The following is a 15,374-nucleotide window of genomic DNA, read 5'->3' as shown; positions in this document are numbered from 1 at the left end:
TTATTTTATTGATTACCCATTTATTCTGTTGTGGCTTTGCTGGAGCACCGACTGTCACACCCACACTCATGCCATGTCACAGGATGACTGAGTCGACTTGGCAAGTTGGCAACGTCGCCTTGGATGTGAGCTGCCGTAGGCAGACACTATCGCTCAATAGTCCCCTCGTTGGCCGACGTATTTCTCGCACATACGCACACACTCACGCTTCAACGAATTTTATTTATTATTCTTGTATCAGACGTTTTGGGATAATTTTAATAATTTTGTTGGAACTTTATTCTTGCGCACTGCACATTGACGATAATGACGGACTTGAAAGGTACGCCTGCAGACCATTTAAAAGAGCTCACAGAACAGTGGCAATTCAGTAATGTGGGCGCCCACACTCTGAGTGTTGGGGGAGTGTTGGGGCATCCACTCTCTCCCTCCCCACCACTCTTAAGCCCCCACTACCAGATCCCACCTACCTCTCAAGCTACTGGGACAGATTTCCTCGCTTTGATTAAGTTTTTAGAGGAATCTCGCTTGTATGAGGATGAGAGAAGAAGAAAGGAAGATGAAACAAGAAGACAAGACAGACAACGTGAAGAAGAAAGAAGAAGGGAACAAGAAGCAATTCGCCTTAGAGAAGATGATCTTAGAAGAGAAGAGGAGAATGCAAGGCTTTACTGCCTCTATTCAACAAACTTCTTGCACCAATCATCCATTCTCATTCAGGTACCCTTTACACCTGGCACAGAGGTGGGTGGTTCGAACTCCAGTCAACCCTCTCTTCCACCACCACAGAAAGCAACCGTGCAAACGCCACCCCCACTGAAGGCAGATGCAACATTCCAGATGTTCAGGGAATGGAGACGTCGGTGGGATGACTATGCTGTCATGGTGGATCTTTCTAAGCTTCCACAGGAAAAGCAAATGATCCAGATGAGGATGTGTTTAACCCTGGAACGCAGCGTGTTTTAGAACACACACTTCAAATCTCCCTCTACAGATAAGCCTGTAGATGAAGTCCTGGACGCCTTACAGTCACATATAAAGGGTTTAAGGAATGAAGTACTTCACCGAAGAGAGTTACTTAGCTGCAAGCAATCGGAAGGAGAATCTTTCGCTGATTTCTATGTGAAACTTCGACGCCTTGCGGAAGAAGTTGATTTATGCCCAGGTACCGCCGTCGCATGTGAAGAGACCCAGCTGAAAATGATTATCTTGATGGGCATTCGAGACACGGACTTGGTTCAGAAGTTGATCGCCTTGGATGCCAATTCTTCTTTGCAAGATTTCATCACCACCTGTCGGTCGTATGAGGCGGCTAAAACTGCAACTTCTGCCATACGTGCCCCACCCAATCAGCTGTGTGCTGTTTCGGCCTACAAGAGAAGCAAGAAGTCAAGCGGAAAGCATCCACCTTCGCCGAAACCCTCGAACCCAGCAACTTGGTGCCAGTACTGTGCTCGTCAGCATGATCAAGCAAATGCCCTGCGGAAACAAAAGTACTTGTAAAAGCTGCGACCACGTTGGTCATTGGTCCAGGACCATGAAGTGTCCCTGCCAGCAAGGTCCAGTGCCGTCTGTGTCACCGCATTGGACACTTCGATAAGTGTTGTAGGGAGAATAAGAAGAATCTTCGTCAGGACAGATCTTCAAGCAACAGTGGTGCCTCTTCAGTCAACAACAAATCACAAGATTCAAGGACCAGCTGTCGTCGCCTAGGATCGCCTCGCACCATTTCCAAGACGCCCAAACCTATCTGTGTCCTCTTGTCATTTGGCGATGTTAAGTCTCGCATTGACATGTTACCAGACAGGTGCCGATGTCACTGTTATTGGAAAGCAGCACCTTGACACATTGGGTATCTCCAGGAGCTGTTTGCAGACGCCTCCGCAAAGTGCGACGTTCACCGCGGATGGATCTCCAATGTCACCTGCTCTGGGTATATTACAAGCTACCCTTACACTAGGCAAGCAATCCTGTCTCGCCAGGATTCAAGTGCATGAAAATGATATTGTAATGATACAATTACGTTTGTTCATACTTACCTGGCAGATATATATATAGCTGTATTTTTCCGAATCCGACAGAAATTTAAACACTTACGACACACGCAGTGGGAGTCAGGTGGTTAGTACCCATTCCCGCCGCTGGGAGGCGGGTATCAGGAATCATTCCCATTTTCTATTCATAATTTTTATTTCCACTGTCTCCTGAGGGGAGGTGGGTGGGTACTTGATTATATATATCTGCCAGGTAAGTATGAACAAACTTAATTGTATCATTACAATATCATTTTGTTCATGAAACTTACCTGTCAGATATATATATAGCTGAATCCCACCTTTGGTGGTGGGAGTAGACAGAATAGAAGATTTTAGGAAAACAATATATACAGATAATTGATATCTTGATTCCTTACCTGTTAGCATAGCTGACTTCGTGGTTACTGCCGCATAAGTCTGCTTGTGCTACTAGAGTTGCCAGCAAGGTAGAGACCTATAAAGCTGGTGCACTCCAGATGATCTGTCAACAGGGGCGAGACCACGACGTGACTAGACCATTGACCATACAAATGAGGGCAACGAAGTAAAACCAAACCACCTGGCGTAGCCTACCAAAAGTATCCCACATAGACTAAGCTAATGGAAGGGAGATCCGCCGCAGGCGGTCAACCCACAACCATAACACAAGTTAAAAACAAAAATCCCCTAAAACCATTAAAGGATAGGATGAGCGCTACCTCCTGCCCCCAAAACAGAGTCTGCAGCGACGTATGGTAGAGCGAGTAACAATTTTCGTATGTTGCTTTCACCTCCCGCAGGTAGTGTGAAGCGAACACCGAATTGCTTCGCCAATAAGTGGCGCCCAAAATATCTTTTGATTGCCATATTTTTGTGAAAAGCCACCGAAGTAGCAATAGCCCTCAACTCGTGGGCTTTCACTTTCAGAAGCTCCATGTCACTTTCACTACCACTTTTCATGGGCTTCCTTAAACCGTACTTCTTAAGAAGAACGCCAGTGCATTCGTTCGACATCGGAAGATCTGGTTTTTTCACAGAGCACCACAAGTTCTCCGAAGAACCTCTGCATGCTCTGGTTCTCTGCAAATAAAACTTGAGAGCCCTGACAGGACACAGGACTCTCTCAGCTTCAGGTCCCACTAGCTCCGACAACCCTTTGATCTCGAACGTCCTCGGCCAAGGGTTGGAAGGGTTCTCGTTCTTTGCTAAGAACGTAAGACTTAAGGAACAAACTGCACTATGATCCTTGAACCCAATATGCTTGCTTATGACTTGAATTTCGCTAACCCTCTTCGCCGTCGCCAGAGCGGTTAGGAAAATGGTCTTCTAGTAAGATTCCTAAGCGAGGCTAAATGGAGCGGTTCAAATTGACTCGACATGAGAAACTTAAATACCACGTCTAAGTTCCACGAGGTACTTTCGGTTGGAGACTTTCACAGTCTCAAATGATCTAATGAGATCATGAATGTCTCTATCATTCGCTAAGTCGAGTCCTCTATGCCTGAAGACCACAGAAAAAGCACGCTTCTGTAGCCTTTAACTCGTGGGAACAGCTAGTTTCGCTTCTTTCTTAAGGTGAAGAAGGAAATCTGCTATCTGGCTCACAGAGGTTGAGGTGGAGGAAATGCCCTTCCTTCTGCACCAACTTCTAAAGACAGCCCACTTTGATTGGTAAACTGCGATTGAGGAGGGCCTCCTTGCGGTGGCAATCGCCGTTAGCCACAGGTCTTGAAAAACCCCTCGCTCTGGCCAACTTCTTGATAGTCTGAACGCAGTCAGAACTCAGAGCGGGGAGGTTTTTGTGGTACCTCTCGAAGTGGGGCTGTCTGAGTAGATCTTTCCTTAGGGGCAGAGTCCTTGGAAAGTCTACTAGGAAGGACATCACCTCCGTGAACCAGTCGACCGCTGGCCAGAAGGGGGCGATGAGGGTCATTCTCGCTCCTTCTGATGCAGCGAACTTCCTCATTACTTCCCCGTGGATTTTGAATGGGGAAAAGTGTAAATGTCTAGTCCCGACCAATTCCACAGTAGGGCGTCTACTGCCACTGCTTCCCGGGTCCAGAACTGGGGAGCAATACAGCGGAAGTCTCTTCGTTCGGGAAGTTGCGAAACGTCCACATGAGGACGTCCCCACAAGCTTCCATAGCGCCTGGCATACTTCCTGATGCAAGGGTCCATTTCCGTCGGCAGAAGCTGTCCTTAGCCGATCTGAGAAGGTCCGCTCGCAACGTTTCCACGCCTGACACAAATCTTGTCAGAATCGTGACGTTTTGCGACTTCGCCCAAATCAGGATATTCTTAGCGATGGCGAACAGAGAAGGAGAGTGAGTTCCCCCCTGTTTCCTGAGGTATGCCAAGGCTGTGGTGTTGTCCGAGTTTATCTGAACCACTGTTGGAGACTTCCTCTTGGAAGAACCTTAGAGCAAGGTAAACCGCTGAAAGTTCTTTTAGATTGATGTGCCAGGACACCTGTTCCCCTCTCCAGGTGCCTGACACTTCTCTCCCTCCCAGTGTTGCTCCCCAACCCGTGGAGGACGCGTCGGAGAAAACACTAGGTCGGGGTGGGGTTCCGAAGCTTGAGCGAAAGTCCTTCCGCAAGCTTCTTTGGATCCAACCACCATTGAGGTGCTTTTTCACTTTCTTCCGTCAAAAACAAGACCTCTTCCAGATCCTGTTTGCGTGACCAATTGCTTGATCAAGAGGAAGAACTGAAGTGGTCGGAGGTGCAACCTTCCCAGAGAAACCAAACTCTCCAGTGAGGAAATGGTCCCCAGCAGAACTCATACCATCCCTCACCGTAGCATTGTTTCCTTCCCTAGAAAGGCTGACACTTTGTCCAGGCCATTGAAGTTGTCGCCCCTGGGACGGAAAAGCCGAAAAGCCACTGAGTCCATCTGAATCCCCAGATAGACTAAGGATTGAGAAGGAGTCAGATGCGACTTTTCGAGATTCACCAGAAGTCCAGGGACCTCGCTAACGACACAGACGTGTGAAGGTCTCAGACACGGTCTTGCGATGAGGCTCGAATAAAGCCAGTCGTCTAGGTAGAGAGAGATCCTTATTTCCGCAAGATGGAGCCACCACGCAACGTTCTTCATAAGAACGGTGGAACACCATCAGCGCCGTGCAGACACCGAACGCAGTGCGCCCTGAATTGGAAAACCTCCTTCCCGTTTCAGGACAAAACCGCAGGTATTTCCTTGTTTATCGGGGATGGATGGGGACGTGAAAGTATGCGTCCTGAAGGTATAAAGAGGACCATCCAATCCCCGGTTCTTAAGGCTGCAAGCACGGATTAAGGTTGTGTCTCCATCTTGAACTTCTGCTTGGTAACGAAGCGATTTTAGACTGCTGACATCCAGAACGGGGCGCCACCACCCCCCCTGACTGCTTCGGCACTAGGAACAGACGGTTGTAAAACCCCGGAGAACTCCGGTCGAAGACCTGTTCCACCGCTTGCTTCTCGATCATTTGATCTAGTAGATCGTGAAGCACTTTCTGCTTTTCTCCCTGATACGAAGGAGACAAATCCTTTGGTGTCGAAGACAGCGGGGGTAACGTCAGAAAAGGAATTCTGTACCCCTTCTGACGATGTCCAGAGACCAAGCGTCGGCACCTCTCTCTTCCCAAGCTTTCGCGAAATGTAGAAGTCTGGCTCTACCGGTGGCTGAAGGACTTCCCTCTCACTTCTTGCTCTTGGAAGGAGAGGGAGTCTTGCCTCTGAAAGGAGCCTCTTCCTCGAGGGGCTGGCTTCGAGGAAGAAGCAGATCGAAAGGGCTTCGATTTCTTCAAAGCAGAGGACCCAGAAGACGAAGTAGTAGTAGGCTTCCTAGAAGACTGTGCCAGAAGGTCTTGGGTTGCTTTCTCCTGGAGACTGGCAGCTTATGTCCTTTACCATAGACTGGGGGAAGAGATGTTCTGAGAAAGGAGCGAAAAGAAGATCCGCTTTTTGCGCTGGTGAGACCGACTTTGCAGTAAAATTGCAAAAAAAGTGCTCTCTTCTTAAGCAGTCCCGTGCTGAAAATAGAGCAGCCAATTCCTCAGAACCATCCCTGACGGCCTTGTCCATGCAAGACAATACACTGGACAGCTCCCCCAGACTGATGGAATCAGAACTCCTGGACCTGGCATCCAATACTCCTAGGCACCAGTCAAGAAAATTAAAGACCTCTGTGTCCTGAAGAGGCCTTTAAGGTGAAAGTCTAACTCACTATGCGTCCAAGAGACCTTAGAGGAAGACAGAAAAGATCTTCTGGCGGCATCCACAATACTACCAAAGTCCCTCCTGAGCTGAGGGATGGAAGCTTAACTCCGACGTTTTCTTCCGTCTCATACCACATACCAGCTTTGCCACAAAGTCTTGAAGGTGGGTAAACGCGAAAGAAGTCTTGCCTGAAGCTTTCCTCTTTTCCATCCAATCATGGACCTTTCGAAAAGCTTGCTTCGTAGAAAGCGACTTCTTCATTTTCACAAAGCCCGAGATTTCTTTAGTTTTAGCTTGGATGACGAAAACTGAGAGGGAGGAAGTACGTGGAGCTTCAGGTTGGAAAGTGTCTGCAAAGACTGACTGTAGCAAACGAGTCAAAACCTTGTAGTCCGTCGAAACTGGAGCCAAACTGCTGTTCTTCGTCCACTTCGACGAAAGCGTCACTAATTTCCTCTTCAGACACTGGAGAAGTCGGAGGAAGTAAAGAAGAGTCACGAGCTTTCTCAAAAGAGAAAGAGCGGCGAACAGGGAAGATCCCGCTTCCGCTTGCGGAGGTGGAAAACTGACGTCCGTATGGCGCGCGCTTGGTGTCCGAAGCCAATCTACTGGAGACCGACTGAAGCTCGGATTCGACCGCAACAGGTGTACATCTGGCGTTCCACTCGGCTTGAGCCGGGCTTTTTGGCGCGACTGGGGGGGGGGGAGCGTCACTGGCGCGCGCCGAGCGTCCACTAAAACGCGCTGAGCGTCCACTGCGCTCGCTTACCTTGCACTGAATCACGCTCGGCGTCCACTAAAGCGCGCTTGACTTTCACAGAAGCGCGCTCGGCATCTAAAGAAACGCGCTTCTTATCAACAAGTTTCGTAGCAGCGGAAACAACCGCTTCACGAGAGCGAGAAACTAATTTCTCGCCTCTCTAGAAAGTTGTGGGGAGCAGAACGAACTCTAGAGGGAGACTCAAACGGAGAGAGAGACGAGCGAGGAGAGGGAGAGGAGAACGCCTCGACCTCTTCACAGGAAGATTGTCATCCTTCTTACGGCGACGTGGAACAGTCTCTCTCGAAGAAAAACATCTCGAAGTTGCTGCTGAAGAGGACTGGAGAATCTTGCTTGTAGGTGAAGCCTCCTCTGGGGAGGGGCTGATCCTGTGAGCAGGCGAGTGGCGAGGGGACGCCTTCTTCCTACTCCCAGGAACAGCCACTTCACGCACCTTAGAGCGACTGCGGCGCTCGAAAAGAAACATCTAGGAAAGACTCCGCCTCCAAATAATCCTTACGCTTCTTCTGCGGAGGAAAAGCAGCAAACGCACTATCAGGCGACGAGCAAAGTTCGGAGAAACAACTTGGACGTGAAGCGTCCCGAACGCGAGCGTCCTTTTCAGCGGACGTGATGCGGTATGAGAGCTCCACCCCTTCGCGGGAGGAAGCTTCAGAAGAAGAAAAGCACTCCTTGAGAAGACGTGCACGCGCACGCTCCTTGGCAGTCTGGGTAGGTTCGTCAGAAGCTGCCGAAGGCACGCCAGATCGGTGGGGGTTCCTCGTAACCCTCCTTCGACTTTCGACATGCTCTCTCCCCGTAATCTGGGAGTCAAGCAGAGGTTCAGGTCTAGAGGCGGAATGAGGCCGATCTGACGCACCCTCCACTACACAAGGGGCACTTTTCACTGCACTTCTCTTCACTTTTGCTCTCCAGAGCTAACACTTTTGATTCTAAGTTACGAATCGATTCAAGAATTAGCGATAAAGTATTACCTTCTACCGACACTGTTTCAGGGCCGGAGGCAACACTACAGGGGTAGGAGCATAATCTACAGAAGGAGGGTTAGCAGGAGAATCATTAAAATCTTGCCTACCTGAAACACTCCTGGAGGAAGACCTCCTTAACCTATCTCGCTCAAGTTTCTTAAGATAGGTTTCATACGCCTTCCATTCCGACTCTGTTAATCTTTCACACTCCTTACAACGACTTTCAAACGTACATTCATTCCCCCCTGCAAACTTTACAAACAGAATGTGGGTCTACTGAAGCTTTCAGTAGCCTACCTCTACATTCGGACATAGAACAAAATCTAGCGCTAGCAGAACTAGACCCTGACATCTTGATCAAAGAAAAATCAATACCAAATTCAAATCAATCCAAAGTCAACGTGTGCCAAGCCACCGATCCAATTCAGATACCAAAGAAAAACCAAAAGGGATACTCAAGTAGCTAGTAAGTTTCCAAAATCTGGACGGAGGTGCTGCAAACGTGTTTTCAGCACCGGCGACAGAAAAATTATGAATAGAAAATGGGAATGATTCCTGATACCCGCCTCCCAGCGGCGGAGGGAATGGGTACTAACCACCTGACTCCCACTGCGTGTGTGTAAGTGTGTTTAAATTTCTGTCGGATTCGGAAAAATACAGCTATATATATATCTGACAGGTAAGTTTCATGAACAAAATGTGAAATTTCCACTTTTATCCTATGGTCATTGTGAGGAACTGACAATAATATCTCCTGATTTCCCTAAACCTATTTTAGAAGTCAAACACGTTAATAGAGTCAAGGAGCTACCCATCTCAGCGACCACATCACCTTCAGCAGCAAAGGAATATTTTCTTCAAGAGTTTCAAGATGTGTTGGTCTCGAAAGAAGAGTTGAAGACAGCTCCTCTCAAGCCTATGGCTGGTCCTCCCATGAGAATCCACCTTAAGGATGGTGCAGTGCCTTTTGCCATCCACACCCCAAGACAGATTCCATTCGCTTTTAAGGACCAAGTCAAAGAAGAGCTTGACTCCATGGTGGCCCAAGGGATAATCAAACTGCTGGTGATGACCGTCAGTTTGGTGCCACCCTCTCGTCGTCGTTCCCAAGAATGGGACAGGAGTACGAATCACTGTTGATCTGACCAAGTTGAATAGCCAGGTTTCTCGTCCAGCCCATCCTTCACCCACACCCTACGCCGCTATTCGCAGTGTAGGCCCGAAGGCTCGTTATTTCACCACAGCTGATGCTCTCTATGGTTACTGGCAGATGGAACTGGCAGAAGAAGATCAGCATTTAACCACCTTTATTACGCCATATGGTCGGTTCATAAATTGCAGAGGACCGATGGGCTTCGCAGCTACTGGAGATGCCTTCTGCCTGCGAGGTGATATGGCCCTTCAAGGTGTCCAAAACTGTGTTAAGGTCATAGACGACCTTCTCCTCCATGACGAAGACTACGCTACACACCTTCATCGTATCCACGAAGTGCTCACCCGGTGCCGCAAGTTTGGGATCACTCTCAACAAGGATAAATTTGTGGTCGCTGCACCCTCCGTGAATTTCTGTGGGTACAATCTCTCAGGAGACGGACATCTCAGCTGATAAGCAGAAAGTCAGTGCCATCAAGGATTTCCCAACCCCTGCTAACCTGACAGACCTCAGATCATTTATGGGATTGGTCAACCAGTTAGCGGAGTTCACGCCTGACATCTCCATTGCGGCCCTACCTTTACGTCCCCTGATGAGTCCCAAGAGAACATTTGTTTGGCCCACCCCCGACCATGATGAAAGCATTTCAACGTGTCAAGCTAGCTCTCACCAGTCCACCAGTTCTTGCCCTCTTTGACCCAGACCTACCTGCCTTGTTCTTCAGACGGACGCTTTCACGCCTCCACGCATGGATATGCCCTCCTGCAGGACCATGGTTATGGACACCTGCGTCTAGTCAGTGTGGTTCGGTTTCTCGCTGACGCAGAGACACGATATGCCACCATCAAGCTTGAGATGCTAGCCGTTGTCTGGGCAATGTCGAAATGTAGGCTATATTTAGCAGGCCTACAGAATTTTACTCTGACGATGGATCACCGGCGCCCCTCATACCTATTCTGAACAGTTATACGCTGGATGCCATCGAGAACTCTCGTCTCCAGCGCCTCAAGGAGAAAATCTCGCCCTACATCTTTACAGCTGTGTGGCGTGCGGGTAAGTTGCTGTGCATCCCAGATGCATTGTCTCGCGCCCCAGTCAGCCACCCCACACAGGAGGACGAGATCTCGGGTGCTTCTTCCGCTGCCTCATCTTCGAACTGTCATGGCTGTGAACGCCGTTACGCTTTCCGACGAGTCTCCAGCTCAGGATCCGACAGGATACTTCAGGATCTTCGTGACGCAGCGAAAGCAGATCCTGCGTATACTCATCTACTCGATTGTGTCACATCAGGATTCCTCGCAACAGATATGACCTTCACAATTCCTTACTTCCTTATTGGAAACTACGTGAAAGATCTCTACGCCGATGGTGACCTTGTCCTGTATGGAGCAAGAGTTGTAGTTCCTGCCGCTCTCCGTCGTCGCACCTTGTCCCACTTGCATGACAGCCACAGAGGTTGTGGAAGCAACCAAGCGCAGAGCAAGGCAGTCAGTTTTCTGGCCTGGCATTGACTCTGATATTTGCCAACACAGTCAGAGCTTGCGAGGCATGTCAGACATTGCAGCCATCTCAGCCGCAGGAACCTCTAATGAATGATGACAACCCACAAGACCCTTCGAGTCCGTCTCAGCCGACTTCTTTGTTGTTGCAGGGAAGTCTTTCCTCGCGTTCCGTCGATGGCCTGTTGTCGCACCCTGCCAAGGCGATACTACCGCTTCCAATACTATCAGGATCTTCTGCCTATTTCCGTGAAGTTGGTGTCCCCTTCGCCTAAGGACAGATGGAGGCCCCCAATTCACCAGCGCAGAGTTCAAGGATTTTATGAAGCGTTGGGGAGTTCGACACATGGTAACCTCACCCCACTACCCACAATCGAATGGTCACGCTGAAGCCGCTGTGAAGTCGATCAAGCACCTCATCCTCAAAACAGCCCCATCTGGCAACATTGATTGTGAAGCATTTGACCGAGGCTTATTGGAGCTCAGAAATACTCCTAACTTTACTGGACGCTCTCCTGCCCAGATCCTGTATGGCTGTCCTCTCAGGTCATGTATCCTGCCCACCTCAAGCATTCTCCAAGGAGTGCAGGGTCAAGACCAAAGATTGTGACCGCCGTGCTGCCGCTCGTTACAAGCAGGTAAAGACCAAGTACGACAAGCATGCCCACCCCTTACCCACGTTGAGTGTCGGACAGCAAGTTCGGATTCAAGACCCGACCTCTCATCGTTGGGACAAAGTTGGCACTGTCATGGGTCATGGTAGGTCAAGAGACTATCAAATTCGTCTCCCTAGTGGTCTTGTGTGGTGGTGTAATCGTCGTTTTCTTCGCCTGGTGCCACCCACTAATAGTGACCCCTTTCTCCCTGTCCCTGTGGCCCCTAGCCAGGACCTAGAAAGAGAGTCCTTAGTCAGTATTCCTCCAGTAAACCCACGTCGTTCCCAAAGACTCATGGAAAAGGAGTCCGCTCGAGAATGCACTACGAGCGTGAGGGGGAGGGAGGTGTAGGTACATGAAAAAGACGCATTTCACATGTACCAGTATTATTACGTTATTATTATGTTCAAACATTATTTCACATGTTGCGCGCCATTAGAGTATCCCATGTTAAGTCCAGTAATATGATATGGCAACATTTAAGTATTGGCAACATTGTAATTATTGCTCTCGTGAGGCAGTCTCGTCTCGTCTGTCTGTTTGTTTAGCTGGCTGCTCTTTGTCCCCTGGATCTTGTATATATTTCTACAATAGACATTTAGAACCTACATTTAAGTTGTGTCCTTGCCCCTCCACTTAAGGTTAAGGAGTTTACCAACACATACACCCTCCACTACACTTTCATTCACATCAAAACCACTCACTTTATCCATTAACCGCTGTATCTGGTCGCCCATAGATGCAAGGGCAGCGAACACTTACACATATTGTGAATCCTTTGCCTCCTCCGTTACAGCAGCAGGCGCAGGAGAAACCTGGGGGGACAGGTTCTACATGTTCTACATTAGAAGGAACTGGAGAAGAAACAGATTCACTCCTTTTGCTAGAAGCATTAGATCTTTCACTTCGAGAGACAGATCTCCTCACACGATCTTTCTCTAATCTGTCTACATACTTCGTGAGGATCTTCCACTCCTTCTTGTCATATTCTCACATTCTATGCACCTATTATCCCAAGTGCACACAATCTCTCTACATTTCTTGCATTCTAAGAATATCCAAAAGCGATTGCCAAGCCAACATTCCAAATACAATACCAAATAATCCATCCAAAATTGGCAAAAAGTCGGCAAAGAGATAAAAAACCTAGCAGGGAACCACCAACAATGTTGACGGTTCGGCTGGCAGAGAAAATCTGACGTAAATGGGAATGGTTCCGAGCGCCAGCGCCACGGGAACAGGGTGGTGGTCACCTGAACTACTAGGTAACTAGCGTTTGCCGCGAGTTTTGAAAATTTCTGCCAGTGCGACAAGAGAATATAGCTATATAGTATATACCTGCCAGGTAAGTGTCATACATTAAAATGATCAATGCAATAGCAAAAATCTTATTTGGCCAAGAACCGATTTGTTAACAAACATCCCTAACACCAATAATCAAATAATGCAATATTTTATACCAATGCACATAATTTTACATAATCCATTAATGGTGGTCCAAATTACACACAAAATTTAAATAAGAGAGTGAACTTTCAATCAGCACGACTCATCATTGTTTACCTCATCCGCATCCTCTCCCTCTTCTTTCTTTTTCTTTTTCCTTGTCTTTTGCATCTCATGCTTTATTCTTTCCCTATCCTCCATTTCACGCTCACCCAATTCTGGAAAAAAGATGTGAAAATAATAAGAAATATCCTATTTTTCAGTGCTAAACCAAACTAACAATCATGAGCAACAATACTCAACAAAGCCTTAGCAAAGGTAATAATAACTAACGTCATATTAAACTCATTATTATAATAATAATAAAGATAGTAAGTTGAGAGATTTATTCATACAGACTTTCTTTTATTTTATATAAATACTAAGTGCTAAGAGAGATTCTCTCAATTGCCACATAATTTCACTCACACATTGATTAAAGGATTTTATATTGTTAAGACAAACTTGAGAACTTAATGAGAACAGCACAAAAATAAAAAATAAAAACATTCACGCAGCTTGGTACTGGGGTGGCTTCAATTATGATTGGATCATTTTATCACTCATTCTTAAGCTCTGGATGCAATCTTCTACATACTGGTCGACAGACCATAACATTTATATGGTTCGGTCCAACAAATAATTCCAAACCCCCATAGATATGCCAAAAAAGTGTGTGCTCTAGAGGGGGGGGGGGGGGGCAGCAGTTGAAATGGAAGCAAAATAAAATTTAATGGGAGAAGGCAAAGGTAACAAGACCATAAATAACCATCAATGTATATGGACAGCACAACTGATGCTTAAAACACTCATGTCAAATAATTTTCTCAATCGTTTTTAGTGGAATAAAGTTCACTTCATCATTAAGTCTCTAGGATGAACACAATGAAAAAGGAATAATTTCTAAAGGTAAACACAAAATATTCTTTTAACTTCTTGACCAAATTAGATGAGGGTTGCCAGCTGCAAATGAGATGGAAACTTGTGAAACAACCCTGTATAGCAATAATAATACAAAACTAAAATTGTACTATGTACTTACTTTCATCCTCATTTTCCTCTTCATCTTCCTCCTCCTCTTCCTCATCAGAACTTAAAAGTAAGTTCTTCTTTAACTTTTCATTTAGAGTTATTCCGCCTTTCTTTTTCTTTTTGGAGAAGCTATCCTCATCCCCTTCATCCTCATCTTGATCCTGATCCTGATCAATATCAATGTCTAGTAGACCTTCTTTCTTCTTCTGAGCAGGCTTTTTTCCTTTTGATTCATATCCCTTCTGCTCAGTTGATGCATCTTCACCACTTTCTTCGTCATTGTCATCATCATCACTGTCATCAGGTAATAAAAACTTCTTCTTGCTCTTGGGACCTGGTTTGCAGAACTTTGTTTTTACATCAAACCTGAAAATATATATTAAAGCATTTTCATAAGATGTTTCTTGCCCAATGGCTGAGCAAAATTTGCATTTATTACAAAATCACAATATTTAAAAGTAAATTTGTATTTTTCCTAACTATACAAACCTAAGGTCCTTTACACTACAAAGTGCTTACAGCAAAGCTGGAACACAGCCATTGAAACTTATGGGCCTATTATGTAAGGGGGCTCAGGTTTGTATAGTTAGGAAAAATACAATTTACTTTTAAAAATTGTGATTTGTTCTTACTCGACATACAATCCCTTAGTCCTTTACATTAGGAAGACTCACTGATTAGAGGGAAGAATCCGAGTGAGTCTCTTGAACTGGCTGGAGTCCAGCACACTTGGGCTGCTACTCCCGGTCAAAAGAGCGAGGAAGAATGCCCTGCCTCTGACAAAGTGATCAGGTATAAGAACTGCGGGATCAAGAGTCAGAATTCTGGACCTTTTTGAATGAGTGAGGAATTGTAAATCATACGAAAAAGGCTGGAAAGAATATTGAGAGTCGGAGGAATTAAGGGAAAGACTCAAGAAGGGTTTGCCTTATTGTCAATCTCCCGTTCCTCCCCTTGCTAGAGGAATGAGCCGGACTGCTTCTATGATTCTAACAAGAAAAATAGAAAGGGAGCCTGATGTGTAGAATTCACGCATCACAGTAGGCTTGAGTAAAATCCTATTCTCAGCCCAAAGGAAGGGAAGTAGGAAAAGGAGGAAGGAATAGGGGGAGGAGAGACCAGTCATTCTCAAATCCTTCTCATTTCCATAACCACACAGGGGGAGGAGAGACCAGTCATTCTCAAATCCTTCTCATTTCCATAACCACACATCTTTGGCGAGATTCAAAAGGATCATCCACTACAAAGTCCAAGGCGCAGGGGATCTTGAGGGACTTGAACCTGGCAACAGATGCCAAATGATTAGCAGTTCATTAAGACATCTGAGACAGTCAATACATCAACACCCACCTTTTGAAGGGTGATATTATGGGGGCCGGCTGGTGCCCCTATATATGGGGGTATAAGGCAAAAAACGCAAAGTCATGATAAAATTCATGGAGCTTCGTATGGCAATGGAGAATGTGCATAAGAAATATTTAGTCAAAATTCCTCTTACTTTCGTAGTTACAGGGTAATTAGTATAAGTAACTCATTAAGCCAAAAAACATTGATTTGTACAAGAAAATGCACGATTTCTTC

At 46.6% G+C, this 15,374-nt stretch overlaps 1 protein-coding gene across 1 annotated transcript in view; it reads right to left on the bottom strand.

The window, feature by feature from the left end:
* Window positions 1–15,374, bottom strand: part of LOC135220917 (transcriptional regulator ATRX-like) — a 507,237-nt gene that overhangs the window by 350,528 nt on the left and 141,335 nt on the right. The window contains 2 exon segments of the mRNA XM_064258551.1: window positions 12,840–12,940; window positions 13,804–14,159. Of these exon segments, the coding sequence (XP_064114621.1) occupies window positions 12,840–12,940; window positions 13,804–14,159 (457 nt within the window).

Source organism: Macrobrachium nipponense, chromosome 2 (genome assembly GCF_015104395.2).
Source record: "Macrobrachium nipponense isolate FS-2020 chromosome 2, ASM1510439v2, whole genome shotgun sequence".
NCBI classification, from domain to species: domain Eukaryota; kingdom Metazoa; phylum Arthropoda; class Malacostraca; order Decapoda; family Palaemonidae; genus Macrobrachium; species Macrobrachium nipponense.
The sequence above is the reverse complement of the archived record's forward strand: the minus strand, read 5'-3'. Positions and strand labels throughout refer to the sequence as shown.